At 46.1% G+C, this 19,014-nt stretch overlaps 1 protein-coding gene across 1 annotated transcript in view; it reads right to left on the reverse strand.

The window, feature by feature from the left end:
- Positions 1-4,829: 4,829 nt before the first annotated feature.
- The window catches only part of ERBB4 (erb-b2 receptor tyrosine kinase 4), a 423,308-nt gene continuing 409,123 nt past the window's right edge, over positions 4,830-19,014 (reverse strand). The window contains exons 25-26 of the mRNA XM_019472536.1: positions 12,908-13,199; positions 4,830-10,450 (exon numbers count right to left, since the gene is read on the reverse strand). Coding sequence (XP_019328081.1) covers positions 10,014-10,450; positions 12,908-13,199 — 729 coding nt within the window. The 3' untranslated portion in view covers positions 4,830-10,013. The remainder of the gene's footprint in view (positions 10,451-12,907; positions 13,200-19,014) is intronic.

The raw sequence follows: 19,014 nt of genomic DNA on the forward strand, positions 1-19,014 counted from the left end.
GTTCTTTTTTTTTAAATTTCATTTATGGCATTGAGTTTTTGTGTCTTAATAAACATGCCACACCCATCCCACCCCCCATACCCCCCTCCAGCAACAAAGCTGTAAATCATAACCTGGCTCAGGCCAGGGCTGCCATGGGTGAGTGTGGGTTAATGACCTGCAGCCGGTCACGAGGTGAGTGAGTCAGGGCACTGAAACTGTTCATGGGCCTTTTTGTTAAAAGAATAAAAGCTCAGAATTGCACAACCCTGCGACTAACAAGTTGGGGGGGTACGACACACACAGAGAGGTGTGGGGGTGTTCAGAAGAGAAGGGTGTTGCTGGAGGAGCTAACTTCAGTGCACTTTAGTGTGGGAGCATCGCTGCCCCGTGGGAGCAGGGCAGTCCTGGGGTGCCAGAACTGGGGGTTCGGGTAGGCTGTGCTCCCAGGCTGCCACGGCTTTGGGGTCTGCTCAGCCTTTGCCCTCCCCTTGCTGACTCTTCTGGTGACACCCAGCTGCGGGACAGCTGGAGCAAACTTCCCTGGGGCTCTCTCCCCAAGAGCCGACCAGAGACACCCATGTGCCAGCGGGACGCTCTGATGTGGGCTGTCCCCCAAGGGCGTTCCCTGCCTGCAGTGAGGGGGCTGCCCAATGGCTCGATGGCCTTGCCCCGGCTCAGGGCCACCCCGGGGGTGTGGGGCGCTGCGGCTGTAGGGGTGGTGTGGGGAGAAAGGGAGGGGACTTTGGATTTTGGCAGGGTGATCTTCCAGCAAACCCCAGGGGCACTGCGGGGCCGAGGAGTGGGTAGATTTGGGTCAGGATGGCCCCCCCGGCGCAGCCAAGGTGCCCAGCGCGAGGCCTTCCCCGAGCAGGGTCCGAGGCCACTCACTCTGCCAGGACACAGGGAGTCCACGTTGCTGGAAATGCTCAAGCCCTGGCAAGACATTTCACAGGTACACAGAGACTTTGTTTCATATTTTATTGAATTTCATTTATATTAAATTAAAAATATATTTCTGACAGATTCATGTAACAAAAAGGCAGAACAGTTTTCAAATTGTTCAGCTGGGATGAGCGTGGGTTGATGCAAGGTGGGTCGCAGTCTACATTTGCCTTAACAAACAGATAAAGCTCTACCCCAAGGGCCATGAGGAGAAACTCGGGACTGCACACGGGGCGGGGGAAAATATAACCACACAAAGAGAAGATCCACAGGTTTCTCCCCAGCCTCCAAACAAGACAAAAGGGGAGGGAAGGAAAAAAAGAAAAAACAAGAAACCATGAAAAGAAGGGAAATTATGCTAAAATATGTACCTAATATTAACCCAGGTCAGTAAGTATTTTAACAGTGCATAATCCTCGATAGCTAAAATATGAGAAACGAAAGGTTAAAGTAACATTACGCCACACACAATTGGCATACCCTACTGTGTAAGCAAGTGCAGAAAGTCTGAACACACCACGATAGTGCTAAAACACAGAATCACACAGAATGCCAAAAATGGTACTTCTAACCAAAACCAGAGGGTGGGAAGGGAGAGAAAGAAAAGGGGAGGAGCGGCTTAAATCACAAGCAAATTACCTATATACAAATCAACCCTAAGGACAATTATGTTCCAAATAATGGTGTCCACAAGGAAAATAAAAGCAACATTATCCTTATTTACAAATGCAACTAGCTGTGTCTTTAACAAGCTATAAAAATACTATTCACATTTTCAAAGTAACATACAGTAGTTTTTGTATTTTTTTTATTTTTGTTTCAGAAAGGCAGCTAACTCTGAATGCATCCCTTTGCAAGAAATGAGTGTCTTCCCCAACGTGCTGATGCTTCTCTTCTTCTGAAGGTACTTCATAAGGCGGAAGTATTGTTGTTTTGCCTCTTTGCACTTTGAGAACAGGGAGAATTGGCTAAAACCCAGGCCCTCCCCATCGCTGCCTCCCACCCACCTCCTGGTAGGCGCCGGGGCTGGTTCCTCTGGGACGGGCTGGCTGCAGTGAGTGCGGCCCATGGAGGCAGCTGCCCCCCGCACCGCAAGCGGGGCGTCTCGCAGGAGCTCGGTGCTATTCCTGCGTCACCTCCCAAATGGGGCTCGGCCCTTGATTTTGAAGGGACAGTAATGTCATCCTCCGGGCCTGGGAATTTGAGCCTCATCAGAAAAGAGAAAGTCGACAGTTCAAGACCGCCAGGTCAGGAAATACATTTTGGATATCTCTGTTTTCAGAAAGAGACTGCTTTTTCCCCTCCCTACACTGAGGCTGCTACCTCTTTAGAAAGTCCAGCTTACAATGTTGGAGAAATAGCAAAAACTGGGCAAAAAAAAGGGTTAAAACCATAGTGAATAATGTATCGAATATGTACCAATCTCCAACATTAAAATGCCATAAAAAATTATGTTTTCATGGACCTGCATTTTCCTCTTAACATACCCCACCATAAAAAGACACGTACCCAGCAACTACCTTCAGTCCCTGTCTTCAAAGAAACAGTGGTTTAGTGCATTCAAAGTTAGCTACCCCTTACACAGCTGCTCAGTTAATAATCGACCCATTTAACAGCAGTACCAGTTTATGCTACATATGTCATAGTACCTTACCTCAAAAGAACGGCATACATATCTACACTTACTTATAAAATACCATTCACAGTTTATTACTGTGGTTATCCCAAAAGGGTTTAGTCTTCGGAGTGCTATGGACAATACAGTGTTTTCTCCCTAAGAGGGCTCAAAGGTTGGGCAGGGCATGGGGACGGTTGCGCTGCGGGGACCAAACTGCTGGCAAACAGCACTCACGGCCAGCGCACGGCAGCAACAGCCGATGGCTCGATGTACGCGTGCGCCCCGGTCACACCCAAACCATCAGCGAGAGGGTGCTGTGCGGGATGCACCTTTGCCCCGGTGCTTTCATCCACAACACGTCTGGAGCATGATTTCATGGCTTTTTTATTGAGGAGGGGAGAAGAACTGGGACATAATTACTCATGCTGCGTAACACCTTACAAATCTCCCCTTAAAATCCCTCTCTACCAAAGACCACAAAGCTCTTACTCAAAACTAAATAATAAAAAGGGAAAAAAAAGCAGCTCTGACTCCTCTTGTTTCCTCATTGGGATAACGTCCTTAGGTTTTCCCCTCGCACCTTTTCCTGGCTTGTCGGCACAGACCCCAGCTGGAGGATGCCTTGGGTGGAAGCACCTCTTCAGTCTGGCTCTGGTTAGGAGACGCGCTTGGCTGCAGTTCAAGCAAGTCCCACCGAGTCCCACCACCATCAGTCAGACCTGAACACCCATAAGCTTCCCCTGAAAGGTGCTCTGCATCGTCCAAACCTACAGGCAGATCCCAGCCATCACTGCAGTACCACTGACGACAGCCTTACCTGTCCATAACTTCCCCAAGAGCAATGAGCCTACCAGCATGACAACATACAAATCCATGCAACGGTACAGGAATATGACCTTGTACTGAAATAAAATAAAAACAAAGGTGGAGACGTGATTTTTGGACATTTTAGAGTGGTGCTTCTAAGCACCGAGCTTTATTTCTGTTATTTATTCCCAATTTGAAAGCCCCATTGTAACAGTGACCTTTTCTACCTGTGTAACGCTTGGCAAGAGCCAGAAAATAAAAGAGAGGGAATCTTGCAAACACAGCGACACTGCAGAGAGGCTGCCCTGTGGATGACCGCGGCTCCTTGCCTGTGATGGAGCGTGAATATTACAGCCAACCAACCCCACCCCGCACAGCCTTGGCTTTCTAAAAAAAAAAATTTGAACCCAAATCCAAGATTTTATATAACAACAGACGAGCTGTTTTGTCAGCAGCAGAGGTCTAAGATCCACAGGAATGAGAATACTGCAAGTGACAGAGCTAGAAATGAACGGGTGCACAGTCTTCATGTACCTGCAAGTAACACCACCTTTTGAAAAATATTTGCCGAAGGGAGCTTGAGGTGATAGTGTCCCCTTTGAGGTGCTCTTTAAGAGCCAAGGAGGTGACTGATAACCAGAGGCCCGGCTCTGGTTCATGCCAAAGCCTCTGTTACCCCAGTCACCCTCAAGCTAAACAGCCGTCAAAGCAGGTAAATATCTACCAGAGCTCAATGATTCCAAAACGTGATAGGGAAATCAGGGTGGAAGCCCCAGTACGCCAGTTGTGCAAAGTGAGGGAAAAATCCATCCCGACAAGCAAGCGATGCCCCAGCCGTCAGTCCCTGGGGCATTTATGTTACTCCCATTCCCTCCCCCTAAAAGGGTCAGCAGACAGAGGGTGCAAGCGTCCATATGTGCGTGCACATGGGTGCTGCAGTGGCTGCTACCCTTTCCATAAAGAGCAAAGCTAAACAGCCGTCAAAGCAGGTAAATATCTACCAGAGCTCAATGATTCCAAAACGTGATAGGGAAATCAGGGTGGAAGCCCCAGTACGCCAGTTGTGCAAAGTGAGGGAAAAATCCATCCCGACAAGCAAGCGATGCCCCAGCCGTCAGTCCCTGGGGCATTTATGTTACTCCCATTCCCTCCCCCTAAAAGGGTCAGCAGACAGAGGGTGCAAGCGTCCACATATGTGCGCACATGGGTGCTGCAGTGGCTGCTACCCTTTCCATAAAGAGACGCCGCCCAGGGTGCACAGGGCTCCCGGGGGAAGCAAGGCTGACTGGGATGCCTTCGGTCATCCTGGGGAACAACATGACCAACAGGCTAATTCTGACTTGTGCCAAAGTCTCCTTGTCTCTCGGGTGGTATAAAGGAGCCCAAATAATCCCTTCATTCCTTTAGCTGCCACCATGATACAGGACACCTACACAGACACCCCATCAGAAAAAGCCCAATGGCTCCCGGGGGAAGCAAGGCTGACTGGGATGCCTTCGGTCATCCTGGGGAACAACATGACCAACAGGCTAATTCTGACTTGTGCCAAAGTCTCCTTGTCTCTCGGGTGGTATAAAGGAGCCCAAATAATCCCTTCATTCCTTTAGCTGCCACCATGATACAGGACACCTACACAGACACCCCATCAGAAAAAGCCCAATTTTTTCTTTAATAACCGTTTCCCACATAGGTCCATCCTCAAAAAAAACCCCAACCCCAAGCTACATTTCTAGGCTGACTTACCTCACAGCTAGTACTTTTCACCCATACTGCCCAGCTCTATCTCTAGCTATGGAAAGAATTGATCCACAGAGCGTCGGGCCTAGCTGGTCTTTCAGAGTTGCCATTTTCTTTGCTTCTAGGCTGGGATTGGTGGCTGAGGGTGGGGGGAAATGCTCCCCTGTAACTCCCTCTCAAATCTTTAGTGCAAACAGGTATCAGATCGGTGGCATGTGTACAGGCTGTCCTGCCCCAGCACCACATCTACACAAGCGCCCTTCACACACAGCTTCTGGCCTTACCAGCTGTGGGACAGGAAGGGAAAGGTATTTCCCCATTAATCCAGGAAATAAATGGAATGAGATCATTGCATACAATTCCTGCAGTCAGGAAATGTGTTTTCTACCAAATCAGTGGTACAACCAGGGTTAACGCAACCTGTCTGTGTACAAAGGAAAGGATTTCTGGGCTGAGCTTAAGGTACCTGAAACAGACCCACACGGTGGCTCCTACCACTGATACTCGCTCGGATTTATTTCCATTGCTTGCTACCTGTGCGAGATGACCTGTTTGAAAGCAAGTTGAAAATACTCTGCTACATCTGAGCGAATGGCCACATAGGAATCCCTCCTGGCTATTTTGCAGAAAAAGAAAAATTTGGAAAGAGCTGAAGAAGGAAACTTAAAAGTAGTTGGTTTCAGTCAGTTATGTTACAGCAAGTCAATCAGATCCAGCATCCACATCTGTTTGAAATAACCCTCAGGTAGATAATAAGAGACAAGTATCACTGAAAGCGATTAGGAAAAAATAAGCTCCTGTTCTCTTTCATTTAGCGCATTGCTTTGTGCCTTGGACAATGGCTGATACACAATCGGGTATCCGCTCTTGAAAAGTTAGTCACTGCTCTTCCATTGTGCAGGCTACGATAAGGGAAAGGAAAACATTTACAAATAGGAGACTGCGTTATAAAATCTATAAAAACTGACAGTGCTGTGTACAGATACCATTGTAAAACTAGAGAATTAATTCCAGCCAGACAAAAGACTTGTGCTGATGCTCTCACCTACTACTTTGTGCTGACAAAATGCAGTTTGTATGTGGAAATATCTGCTTTTCCCCCAAACCTGTAATTATTCATTAAAAACCCTGAGCCTCAACTTTCACAACATAATCAGTTGAATATTTGCCGTGATTTTGCCATGTACATTTGCCTGACTTCTTTCACCAAGCCAGCAGCTGTACCATAACCACCAAGGCAAATACACGAGTTAGGGCCAGCCAGGTATTTCTGCTGGTCAGATTAAAGCAGCCAAACAGTTCTGCTCTCAGTTTTGCTTTTTTAACCATGGTTAAACTTTCTTTGGAAAAGAGACAAAAATCTGCCAAAGTAGCTCAGAGGCACTACTCTTCCAGAGGAAACGCGCGCATTTACAAGCTGTGTTCACAAGACTGCTGTTCTTACTGGGGAAAAGGAACCGGTTAACCAGACGCTCAGCACCACGCAGGCCCATACACTGCAACAAAGGTCAACTACTGGCACAGCAGGAAACATAAGGGCCATTTTTGGCAATTGCAACTCAAACCAGAAGCTCAGGAAAAAAAAAATGCCCATTTGTGAAGCTGCAGTCTGTTGAGTTTTCCATCATGACAAATTACGGTGTTCATTAACCCTTTGTTTGCCCTCTGCTATTCAAGACACAACTAGCATGGCTCAGCATGGCTCAGCCTGGCTGCGTGTCAGAGCCCCAGTGTAAGGTAGCTTCCGTTCTGGCCTTCATGCTGCCTCACTTCAAGGAACCTCTGCATTTCCATACTACTTAATATATTATATCACACCCACAGTCAACAATTAAAATGAATAAATAATTCAAGTTTTGTAAGAAATAAAATGTTAAATTGTTAAAAACCACAATTATTTACATTTTGATTATTCAATGGGCTTGTTTCCAACACCGGTACTACTTAATTACCAGAGAAACAAACAGGCCTCACCTTCCGTTAGCAGCTGCATGCCAGCACCATCCCACCCAGGTTTGGAGCTGTGCATGTTTCTGCCCCAGCAGCGTTTGAGTGCACCTCTCTGAATTCAAACACGTAAGCTGTACCAGGATTTTATTTTATTTTTCCTCCATTAGGAGTTACTCTGTTCCAAGACTTGTTCAGGGACAAATCAACCCCTTTCTCCACCTACCTATGTAACCTGAGCTGCTTCTGCGCTAAAACAGGACATCCACAATCCTGTGCCGGTCTTTGTCCCCAGGCAGCTTGGCAATTGCTTCCAAACCTGGCAGACCTTTGCCCGTGCTTCAGACGACACCCTGTGAGCACCACCGCTGGCAAACCTTCCCTGGAGTGGCGCCTCCAGGATCTCATGCCATCCCTCTGCGCCCCCAGCCCCTGCCCAATGCCTGCCTCTGTCTCCTGCCAAGATCATGAGGAGTTACGGGAGGGCGCCAGGAAGAGGCAAGGCCTCTCAGATGCATGATTTTTGTAACCATCTATCCCACTTTAATGGTCTGCTGGTCATAGTGTTCTACCACTACCTTGGTACCACTTGACCCAAGCTTTTAATAGCTTCAAAGATCTGTACTCGTTCTTGCTGTTTTCAGACTCTTCAGCTACGTACTCGGTTTACAGATTTAATATCCGCCCCGCAGCTGGTTCAAGCTGGCCTGAACACACCTGATGCAGAAACAGGCTGTTGGCTGAACCAGTCTTGACCTAGTGATCGTACACAATTTGTTTCCCATCTACAAGCATAAAAACCAACCCAGGTTTGAAATCTCTTCATACCTTTGTCAAGCTGACCCTTAGCCACCAAGATTTGGGTAACTATTGCTTGTTTCTTACTCCTTCCTCTGCTTCCCTATGATTAAAGGTGGCAAGCTGTTGAGATGGCAGGAATTTGGAGGAGCTTGATGCCATTTCCAGACCACTGGTTGTTGCTGGTTTTGTTGCCAGGTTAGGTCACTCCAAAGATCTCGACTTTAACAGTACTGAAGCGCATAAACTGAAATACTGTTGTATCACCTAAGACCGCCATTCATCAGGTATTCTTTCTTCCCCTTCCAAAGCCTGGATGGATAGAGACATAGGCAGATCTTCACAGGTACTTAATAGTTCCTTAAGATTTTTGGTGGGAACTAGGTACACAAATCCTCTTACACACACGGGTCTTGGTGTGTCAGGAGCAAGCCATCAGTGTCTCTGGCCCTTACGCCTCCCTTCCCAGCTCCATCTGCCTCAGATTGCTAAAAACGTCCAGAACTCTGGCTGAAAGAGATCTCCGAAGAGGAGCAGGCCGGGGGGTGGGGTGGGGGTGTCTACCTAAAAATTGAGGTTGATGAAAGCAGGACTAAGTGCAAGGAGACTGACTCATACTTATTTACATTTTTGACAGAAAGCTCTGCGAGTCATGCACATTTTGACTTCTCAAACCTTATATGCACCGTCTTCTGTGCCAGAGTAATCCTCCTTTTAGAAGAAAGTATTCCGTACTGTGCTGCAAGTCAGAGCAAGACATTTGTCTCCTCCGATCCCTTTCAGGGCTTGCTCTGCTGTCCTTCACGTGGCAGCAGTAAGAGCTGGTTGCTCTGTCACTGTATTCTCTGAAGCAGTCAATGCAATTGCCTCTCAGAACTGGTAGATATTGTTCCAAAGACTTGATTTGCTTCATTTTGGCATTTCCACAGTCATCCTTTACATATAATTCTTTTTTTTTAATTTAAAATTATTATTTTGCATTTCGCTGGTCACTTCCATATTGCTTCATTCAAAATCCAGAAAACAGTTCAAATAAAATCGGAGCTTAAGTGCAAACTAACTGTCCAGTGAACCGCTATGTGCGTTTTCTCCAGTCCAGTGTCTGTCTTCCAGTTTAAAGGACCCTTCCCACCGCCACCCCACAGAACACCAGCAGACTTCATGACCCATATCAAACTCTCCAGTTCTCCATCTTGTCCTCAGTGTTGCCTGACAGCATCCCCAACTCCCTTCACGATGACGAAGAAGGAAAAGAGGGAAGAATTTGTTTGGGTCTTTTTATGTATCTATAGTCAGCCGGTATAAAACAGGAAAGCAAAGCTTTTTGCATACAAATCTTGGTTTCTTGGCCTTTTAGCTTCAAAAAGAACATGTTGGAGGTGTGGTTTTGTTACTGTCTTCTGAAGGGGTTTTTGTGTTTAAAGTGTTTGTCATGTTGGCACATATACAAAAATGGCCATGTCATGTACCAGTTCTGAGCTGGAGTCTCTGTGGTTAGGAATTGGCACAAAATCATGGTGTGGCTCAGAAAAAGGGTTTAGCTGTATATTAGAGTCACATCATCATTTCTTGGAAAGTCATGATGAAGATCTGAATGATTATGAAAAGCCAGGTTAGCCATTTTCAGTTGCTGGGATAGAAAGTGTTTCTTTCTCTAAGAAATTGGGTTCTCAATCTCAATTACTAGGCTATCACATGATATAAAAATTGTCCATTTTTCCCCCTAATGGAAACTGCACTGAGATTTCCAGGAATGCTGTACAGACTCTCATCAGTTCCTGCTGAAAGAAACAGCCTCTCTGTGGCTTCCCTACAGTGTCTGGGTTGAATCACTGAGAACTAGCTCAACAGCAGGCAACACTGCCACTGGCCTTTACTGGTACTGTCTGGCTTCTCTGACTGTCCGACCCTTCGGATCTGTGGAAAGTGATAAACACCAGGTTGTACATGCCTTCTTTCAGTCTCTTTCCTTCCTTCCTTCCAGATTCCCAACCCAATCTGCAAATGACTCCAAGACATTCTTTCACTTGGAAATATCAAAAATGAGTGAACTGGCAAGAAGAGGAAGCTCATGGGAGAAAGAAAGGGAGGGAGAGAGGGGAGAGAGAGAAAAGGAGAACGAGAGACAAAGAGTGAGGCAGCTAGAAGGGGTTGCCTTTCCACTTCAGTAAGACCGCGGTCACTACACCACTGTATTCCGGTGTCTGTAGGGCGGCGGGGGCAGCACAGTGCCAGGCTTCAGGGAGAACTCGGAGAGGTATTCAGGATTCTCTGCCACAATGGGCCGGATCCGTCCATTCTGTTTGTAAAAGTATTTTGTGCTGTACTCTTGCAGGTAGTCCGGGTGCTGGAGGGTGCTTCGTGGGGGCAGGCTGTGATTCCAGTAGTCTGGGTTGTCAAAGGCCTTCTTGGCTTTCTCCGGCAAATTGTTCTTCAGGTACTCGGCATTTTCCAAGGTGTTTGCAAAAGTGTTGAGGTACAATGGCTCGTTCACGTACTCATCCTCTGCTTTGGGCTGCCCGTTCGGAGCGTTGTGATATTCTGGGTTGTCCACAGCTTGGAGATCTCCATTCTTTCGTCGGGAAACAAATGGGTTCTCTTCCACTGGGTTTAGGTAATCTAAGGAAAGATTGAAAATAAATCAGCAAAAAGAGGGAGTAATCCATCCATGTAGCAAGCATCATAGGCGCATTAGTACCAGGCTGTACCAGAAGCAGTACTCAACTTGTGCATCCTTCCACCCCAGCCATTCATTCCAGCAAAGCTGGAAACTAAACTGCAGCTCTCACTGAGCCAAACATGCCGAGCGACTTCTGCCTCTGCTGCTGACTCTCTCGGCAACCTTGGATGTATCAGTCAAACCCTCTGCTCCACAGTCTTTCCATCCAGAAAGCTCTATAGAAATCTTAGTTAAGCCTCTCTGCACAAAAACCATCCCCAAGGGCTAACTTCTAAGACAGCTTCATTCCTAACAAAACAATTTGCTTGATTAAAAACCTTCCATCCCTGAAGGACAAAGGGCCTTGAAGCATTATGAAAAAAATGATTCAAATGAGCCCTGGAAAGAGTACAAGAGAGTCTTACATCGGCTCCAAAACAGGACTTGGAGCAGGTTACAGTTGCTTCAAATCACTTTCTGTGGATTAACACCACAAAAAATTGTAGCTGAATTGCAGAAAGGTTTTAAGGCATATGGAGCTTGCATGGAAAGCTAAACGGGGGTGGGGAAGGAAGAGAAACATAAAGAGACTGGCTGGCTAGGTTAAAAATGCACGCTTAGCAAGCTCCCTCCCACGGTCACACACAGGTGACTGAGCCACAGAGCAATGCATTTGTTGGGTGTCATGTCCTGCCTTGCTCTGTGTATAATGAGGTCTTGCTGCAAAACACAAAGCCAGTTGGCCAGGGCAGGAAGGAGGTTGGTGACGCTGCAAGTGGGCTGCAAAGGAAATGGCTTGGAGGTGGGCCGGGGACAAAAGGAACTGCAGGTGGGACCCCTGCAGCAAGATAGTGAAAAGCATCCAGTTCATACAAGGCTGGAAATGATCAGATCAAACCCACTTCCAGTATTAATTCTGCCTTTCATCTCACAGCCCAGGGGTTCCCTACAAAACAGGGTCTCCAGCCACTGCCGTTAGTGAGGGACGGCCTCTCAGCCTGCCTGTGCCGCACAGGGATGCTAACACAAGACCTCCATCTCCAGTAGCGTGGCTCTGGTCATGGGCTTTGGAGACACTTCTACACAGAGTCCTGCCTGCAAGGAAACAGGCCCCACAGCCACAGAGTGGTCCTCACTTCAACTTTGGATTTATCCAGGAAGGGGCCAAAACTATCAAATGCAAAAGTTCAAGACTTAGTGAGTACCTTTGACCACATAGCTAAAACTTTCCTGAATCTGAGAGGTGAAACAGGCACATGCACCCGCACCAAGAGCATAGTGGAAGCATTTTTTTTTAAGCAATGACAACCAAGCAGTGCTTTGATTTGAGTCCCCCAGCTGACGGAGAGCGCGCAGCATCGTGGCCACACTGTGACATCCCTGCGTCTGTGCCCAGTGAGACAGGAAGGAGGTGCTTTCTCCTGAGCTGCTACTACCGCACCCCTGAGGGCTCAGGTAGCACCTGTGAAGCGTTAAGCTCCTACAGAACTCTGAGGCTCCCCAGGGTGAACCTGTATGTGAAGATACGTGTGGGCTCACACTGAAGCAAACTCACAGCATCAAATATCTTCTTGCAAGGGCTGCTGCTGAAGAGTAGGGCCACAAGTCCACTCCTACAATTGCTACTGCCGTGGGTCAAGCCCCAGGACTCCCTCCATTTCCACTATGCAACACAAAGGGTAAGTGGCTTCCAAATTCTGAAGCAAACCCAGTAGTCACTTGACATTTACATTTGCATTAATTAATTTCTTTAAAGCTAATGCAAAGGTTTGAAAGCTAATTACTAATGACACATCCCTTTACATCTAAATGACTGCTGTCACTATTTAGAAAGGAAGAAACGAATGACGGCAAACTGGGAAGTGTAGCACTCTGAGCTGGCACAGATCTAGGCAAACTTCACCTTGCAGCGATGGTCTCCCTGAAGCACATCTTGTTCTTTCAATCCTAAACTTCTCTTGGGTATAAAATGCCAACTGTGTGTATCGGTTCTGTGGTATGTTCAACATGACATTTACCAAGCACAATGCCATGAAGATAAAGAAGATCAATACACAAAGCAAAGTGGAGACTATGTCTGGCCAAGGATAGATCCTTTTCTTGGAAATAACTGAAGATTTGTATTTGGATAAGAAGGAGGTTTGGTTTTTTTCATTCCTCTCTTTGTTATTTCCCAGAAAGAAAAGTTAAAGGGGGAATTACCAAACTTGACATTTTGGCACATTTGAGCTTTTCTACGTAGCAAATTAAGCAAAGAAAAATGAATCCCCATGCAAAGAAATATTAACCAAGTCAGAATGTTTCAACCTTGCTGGGTTATTCAATAAAGCCATTTTTGGTGAAAAGCTGCTGATGTAGAAAAAGAGAGAATGCAGTTAGACTAGAGCAGGAGCTCCTCCGGAAAGACAATTTTTTACCTGTTTTAGGTTTGTCTCGCATCGGCGTCATGTACCCGTCCTCATCCAGCTCTCCCCGGATGACCCGCTCAGGTATGAAGACCGTGGGATCAGCGCTGTACCTCTGGGTGCTGCTGTCCTCTTTTGCCAGGGTTGCCACTTGTTTTCGTAGTGTGCCATTACAGCAAGTATCTTCAAAGATCTCTGCTGTGGCCCCTTGAGCAACTGGGGCTTCTGGTATTATGCAGCCAGGGGCTCTGTATGCCATCGGCACTTCTGCAGCACAGCCACCATCTCTATACACAAACTGGTTCTGTTGAAAAAGACAAGGCAGCATGAGAAAGGAGGCTCCGACGGGAGAGAAGATTCAACAGCAAGTCACCTCTGCGGCTCCTGTGTCTTTCCTGCCACACTTGCTCAATGAAGCATTTCACCAGGCAGGTGAAGCCTTGTCCATCCTGCAGACTACTGCGTTTCCAGTGCTGCGGGATTGGCAGCATCACAGGCTCTGTTGTGGACTGGCAAAGCATCTGTCTGCCCGGTGGTGCTGAGCTGGCTTGACCTCCCAGGGAGGTACCATCGGTGCAGCGAGGGGAGCAGGGAAGCAAGCTGGCTGCTCAGGGCTAGAAATGGGGCTAGAAATGGGGCAGAAAAACTTGTCTCCTACCTAGACATGCGGAGGTTGGATATACACAGCTGCCAGAGGCAAACACGGTATCTCTTCTTCTATTTACTTTGACAATCTCCCCTGACTTCTGAACAAAACCCTTAAACCTCATGTTAGGGAAATCTCCTTCTGCAAAGGAGACTGGGGATAGAGGACATTATCATCTCTGAACTCTGTTTATTCCTGGGGGGCCTACTTTTAGGGTGTCCTGCAGTGACGATCACACGGTCACCCAAACACTACGTAATTCCATCAAGTAGTGCACTTCGGGCTGGTGAACTGTGTTCATATTGCTACCTCAACTCAATGGTTCAACTCAACCTACCATTTTGCTTGTCAGCAAGGGTGTGCAAGGAAATTTTGACATCATGACCTATAAATAGGAAGGAAAAATGTACAGATTCATCCAAGCCTGTTACCTAAATGCTTTTTCAAGAAAAGTTGGCAGTTGGCAGAATTTTGGGTGTAGGTCCATCGAGCTTGCACATGAATTCAGGCTGAGTGTAGAGATCCTGACTATTTGCTTACATACACATTCATTCACTGTTGGCTTTTGGGCCATTTATGTAGGAAAAAGGGGTTTGAAACAGAAAATACGTAGTGAAGAAAGGAGGAAAACCTAAAGGATGAAGGTTGAATGTGAAATACTTACTCCTGACATAGGGGTGTAGGCAGGAGGAGGGCTGTGTCCAATTTCACTCTAATAGGAAAGAAAAATGGAATGATGGATACGTAATAAGAGGTCACATGAATGAAACAAGTCACATGAGCTGTATGAGCTAATGGGGAGAAACATGCACATCAGTTAGATTTCCTAACTGAATCCAAAATTTAAAGAATTCAATCATGGCAAATGTCTCACCAACATCAACAAGCTGTGTGCCTCACCAGTCTTAGGGAGGGCTACTGAGTTCCTCTTGCTGGGTAAGGGCAAATGCCCTGTTACACCCGCTGACAGCTGTACACCCTGCAAATGTCTCGTGTCTAATTTTTGGAAAGGCAGATTGTACAGAAAGAATGACAGACGGTGCACTCAACTTCAGACGAAATACAGGGCAGGAGAAGTGCAGAAAGCATCTAGCTCCGAGCCAAGGCTTCCTTTCCCAGGGACAAAGCAGAAGAGGGATAACCGGGAAGGCAGAAGGGTGCAGGACTGCCATTAGACTGTCACAGCTAGCTTAAGTATCACAGGAAAAACAGTCCCTAGGCTTTGGTAAACCCAAATAGCACAGCAGCTGCTGGATTTCAAGACTCCAACGTGCCATGGTCCTGCCCTCAACATATACCACCCTTCTAATGTTACCTCTGTATCACAGGCTAAGGGTTTTTACTGAGAAGTCTAGAGGCTTCATCATCAAAGTATCCATGCAGAGATCTTAATTTTGGTATTAGTTTCTGGAACCATCTTACACTGCCCTGTGGACCCTGAACTGCTGTAACATCACCAGCACAGCGGCTGCATTTATACTTATTACTGCTACTCAAAACTGGCCTGTTTTTCATTGAGGAAATGCTGATTTTTGGAGGAAAATAAAAATAAAACAAAGAACCCTTTATTTTTAATGTGTTTTTCTTCTGCCAAAATGTTATTTTTGAGAATATAAGTTCAGTTCTTCATACCTACTTTGTTTCCCATTTTGTTTCAAAAACTTTATTTTATTTCCCTTATCTCCTAAATTGGGGGAAAGAAAAAGTCAGGGTTTGAAAAAAGAAGGTCTAAACTTGAAATAAAGGGAAAACCCACCACCTCAGGAAAGAAGTCTAACCACCCTGAGAACACTCCACTTTAGAAGATAACTCATTCATTAAAATCTGTTTCAAAACCATATCCACACCAAGAAACATACCAAAATTAAAAGAAAAGACAACATGCATCCTCACATAGTAAGGACTGAATATACTACCATCAATCTTTCCCTTATAAACGTCTTGCCAAAACATCAGGATGGAGATGATGGTCGCTGTCAAGTATCTTACTTTATAAAGGGATGGTTTGTGTTTAAGCAAAATACCTGCATCAGGAAAAACCTTAAAAACAAACATAAACTTTTTAAAATGCATGCTGCCTGTCTGAAGACCCTTTTCTGGTGATCAAAAATATGCCCATTTCCTTCTATCCGAAATATCCCCGCAGCCATTTTGTTACTCAGACCTAGCACCTTGTGTTTGAGGTGTAAACGCGGTGATGAGCCATAGTTAGAGATACACTTTTCCCCATCCCCATGAAAATATTTAGCCAAGTTATGACCTAAAAAAGCCTCCAGGTTGCAAATTACAAAAGCGTAGGAAAACCTTTGTTAGCTGAATTGTCTATCCGCACCATCCATTAGCAAGGCTTGAGCAGGACTCCGTAGTTGTTTTTCCCCAGGGAAACTAGGTGCTGAAAGGAAACACAGAAGAGGATCTATCCCATGGTCTCAGTGACCCCCCTGCCAGTGGGGGGAGGAGAAGGAGGAAATGGCAGTCTGAGCAGACTGCAAAGGAGTTGAGAGGCTTGCAAGGAAAGTGTGGCTGGAGGAGCTGGCAGCAGGGATGGTCAGGAGCCAGGGAATGGTGGCTTGCAAAGGAACAGAGGACAATGGCAAGTGAGGGCAACTCTGAGGTGCAGGGAGGGAGAAAGGGTTGGCATGTGACAGGAGGCTGAGTAGGACGGGAGAGATGGTAATAAGACCTAAATGTGACAGGGGGAAAAAACGGGAAGCACAAGGACAAAAGACAGTCTGAAAGCACTGAAACGGCAGCTTCTCTAGAGGCTGGAGCTGAACTTGAATCTCCTCTGCTGTCAGCAAATCGCTCTCAAATTAAATGGCCAAATGCAGGCCTGGTTCAGCTGGTGCAGAGGGAGCCAAGCAGCCACCGGGCCACCCTTAGCACAAGTGCTGCCTTGTGCAGCCAGCAGGAGCTCTGAGGACTCTGTGCACAGGTAATAGGGCTGAGGGAGGAGGGGCTGAGACACCACTGAAGTCTAGGCCAACCGTGACTGATTTCACTAAGCGTTCGCCAAAGAGCTCATTATGTTTGAAAAGCAGAGCTTAAACTTAAGCCCAAGGCCTGGAAGCAGCTTTGGCCTCTCTGACCCAGCTGTGGCTGCTGACAGCCGGAGAAGTCAGGATGATGCCAACTGCAAAGAAAGTGCCGTCTAAGGCAGTACAGAAAGAGATGGCAGAGGGCTTGGCTGGATCAGCCCGGAAACTTCAGTGCTGCCCCATCTGTGTGTGGTCTCTCTCTTATTCAAGACAAGTGTACTTGTATCCAGAAGAACAACAGCCAAGAAAGGTTCACAAGCAGGGAAGGAAAAACCAAAGTCAGCAGTTGCCTGGCTGAGATGATCACACTTGAGAGAGAAGATCGTAACAGAAGAGGGAACAGAAGACACTTTACCAGAGATTTTTTTTTAAGGGGAGCAGACATCAAGGTCCTCAATACACATCTGGATACAGACTATACAGCAAACTTGTAACTTGGTAGTCTTCTGCAAGAGGCTTGTTTGGGACAACTAGGAAGGTCCCTTTAAACAGGGAACACTGTGGAAACCAGGGGTGCCCTGATTGCAGAGGTCAGATCCTCTCTGAACCCCCTCACCTTTCTTTTGTACCACAGATTTACTGTCACCTTGTCATGACACATGGACAGGCTACAATCTAGAATGTGTTAGACAAGTGGATAAAAAACATCCCCTGAGCCTGCCAGATGCAACTTTGAAATCTTACTGATGGCTACAGGATGTTGTACAGCAGGAGACTTAATCTGCCTTCTCCTTGCCCCCTGATCTTGTATTTACTTGAATTCAGGGAAGCTTTCTGTATACTCCAAAAAGACGGACAAGGAAAGACTGAAGACAGGTAAGTAGTAAACTATGGTCTATGAAGGGTGGTGAAGATTTAGGCAAACTGATCATTACAGGTAGGATCCAGAGAAGAAATACAAAGTGGTGCCTACAGAGAGTCAAGTCTCTTAACAGCAAGGAATCCAAAGCTCTGCTGGGAATCCTCTACCTCCTTGTAAAGCTCCCCAGCTTCCTTCCCTCCTCCCTGCAGGCTGCAAGACTCCAAAGAGGGGGTTTGCTTCTTTTGGTTTCCAAGGTGGCTGCAGCCCTGCAGACTGTACAAGAGTGAGAAGAGCTGTAGCAATACTGTGTTAGTATTATATGCAGGGGATTGGCGTTCGCTGCTGTCTGCTTTTCACAGACTAAACCAGTGACTGTAACCACTCCTTTTCTATTCAGTACTACACTGTGCTATATTACACACCTTTAATTTACATCTTTCTATTTTCACAGAGGCACTCCCATGAATTTCAACTTGTGGTTCATTGATTCTGGATGAATAAAGGGAGAGCTGTCTTGAACTACTTTTAGTTCACAGCCCACAGTGATCTCTTACGCGTTAACTCAGAAAAGCAAGTCTTTTGTCAACAGGCTTGGCTTTAGTACAGAGGGCTATGCTCCTCTGCCAGTAAATGTTTAGATGATTAGCAACTTAAAAAAAATATTGTTCTAGGACAGCCACATTATGTATCCGTGGGCGTGCTTTGCTCCACCCTCATCACAAAAGGCTAAACTCACCATCCTATCTTTAGATCATCTTGGCCGTGACTCTAACATTTAAATACATACTATGCAACTGTAACAACATAGTAACAGGCCCTCTTAGAATAGCCCTGTCTCAAGACGTCAGGAGAGAATGGACTAGCGTTAATGCATTTATTGCTATTTTTGCTGACAGGACACTTCCCAGTCAGTGACCTGCCAACTAAGATCACAGTAATGGTATTTTCTTCATGCCTCCCCTTTAGCTCTGTACTAAACATAGCTGTCTTGCAACACCCTTAACACAAAACCTTACAGCTTGGCTCTTCTCCAAACCGCTGGTGTCTGCACACTTTTTTAATTCTTTACTGTTTTTCCCCATGAGTTAATACCCTGTATTATCCTCCAAAAAAGGAGGCAAAGAAAACAGGTGTGGTGCCAATTAGTGGGGCTGAAAATGTGATATAATTGTTTAAATGTCTTTAAATTGCCTGCTAATTGCAATGTGATGTCATCATTTTGTAGGCTTCCAAGATAAGTACTGAAAGCCCCAGCCAACTCTCATTGGTCAGGACATGAATCACACTGTGAGCTGAAAATACATTTGGACTTTACCAAGTAAAACTTAAATAGCTTGATTTGTATGTGTAATCCAATTTACTTTGTTGATTTTTTTTTTGGTTGTTGTTTTGGCATCTTAAACACTATCTTGAAAAAAAGAGCTGATGTTCCTTTACTGAGAAGATCTGGGTTTTTGGATTTCTGATCCTGAAATTCTGAGCTGAATGATCAAGATCTCTAGCTTGTTGAGATGGACAGAGACTTCAGAGGCTGGTTGCTCAAAGACCTCACTACATAAACCTACTTAAAAAGTCTCAACTTGCATACTAAAAAAAAAAAAAAAATTAATCATTAACCACCCCCTTTTGACAG

This window comes from Aptenodytes forsteri, unplaced genomic scaffold (genome assembly GCF_000699145.1).
Source record: "Aptenodytes forsteri isolate BGI_AS27 unplaced genomic scaffold, ASM69914v1 Scaffold340, whole genome shotgun sequence".
Taxonomy (NCBI): domain Eukaryota; kingdom Metazoa; phylum Chordata; class Aves; order Sphenisciformes; family Spheniscidae; genus Aptenodytes; species Aptenodytes forsteri.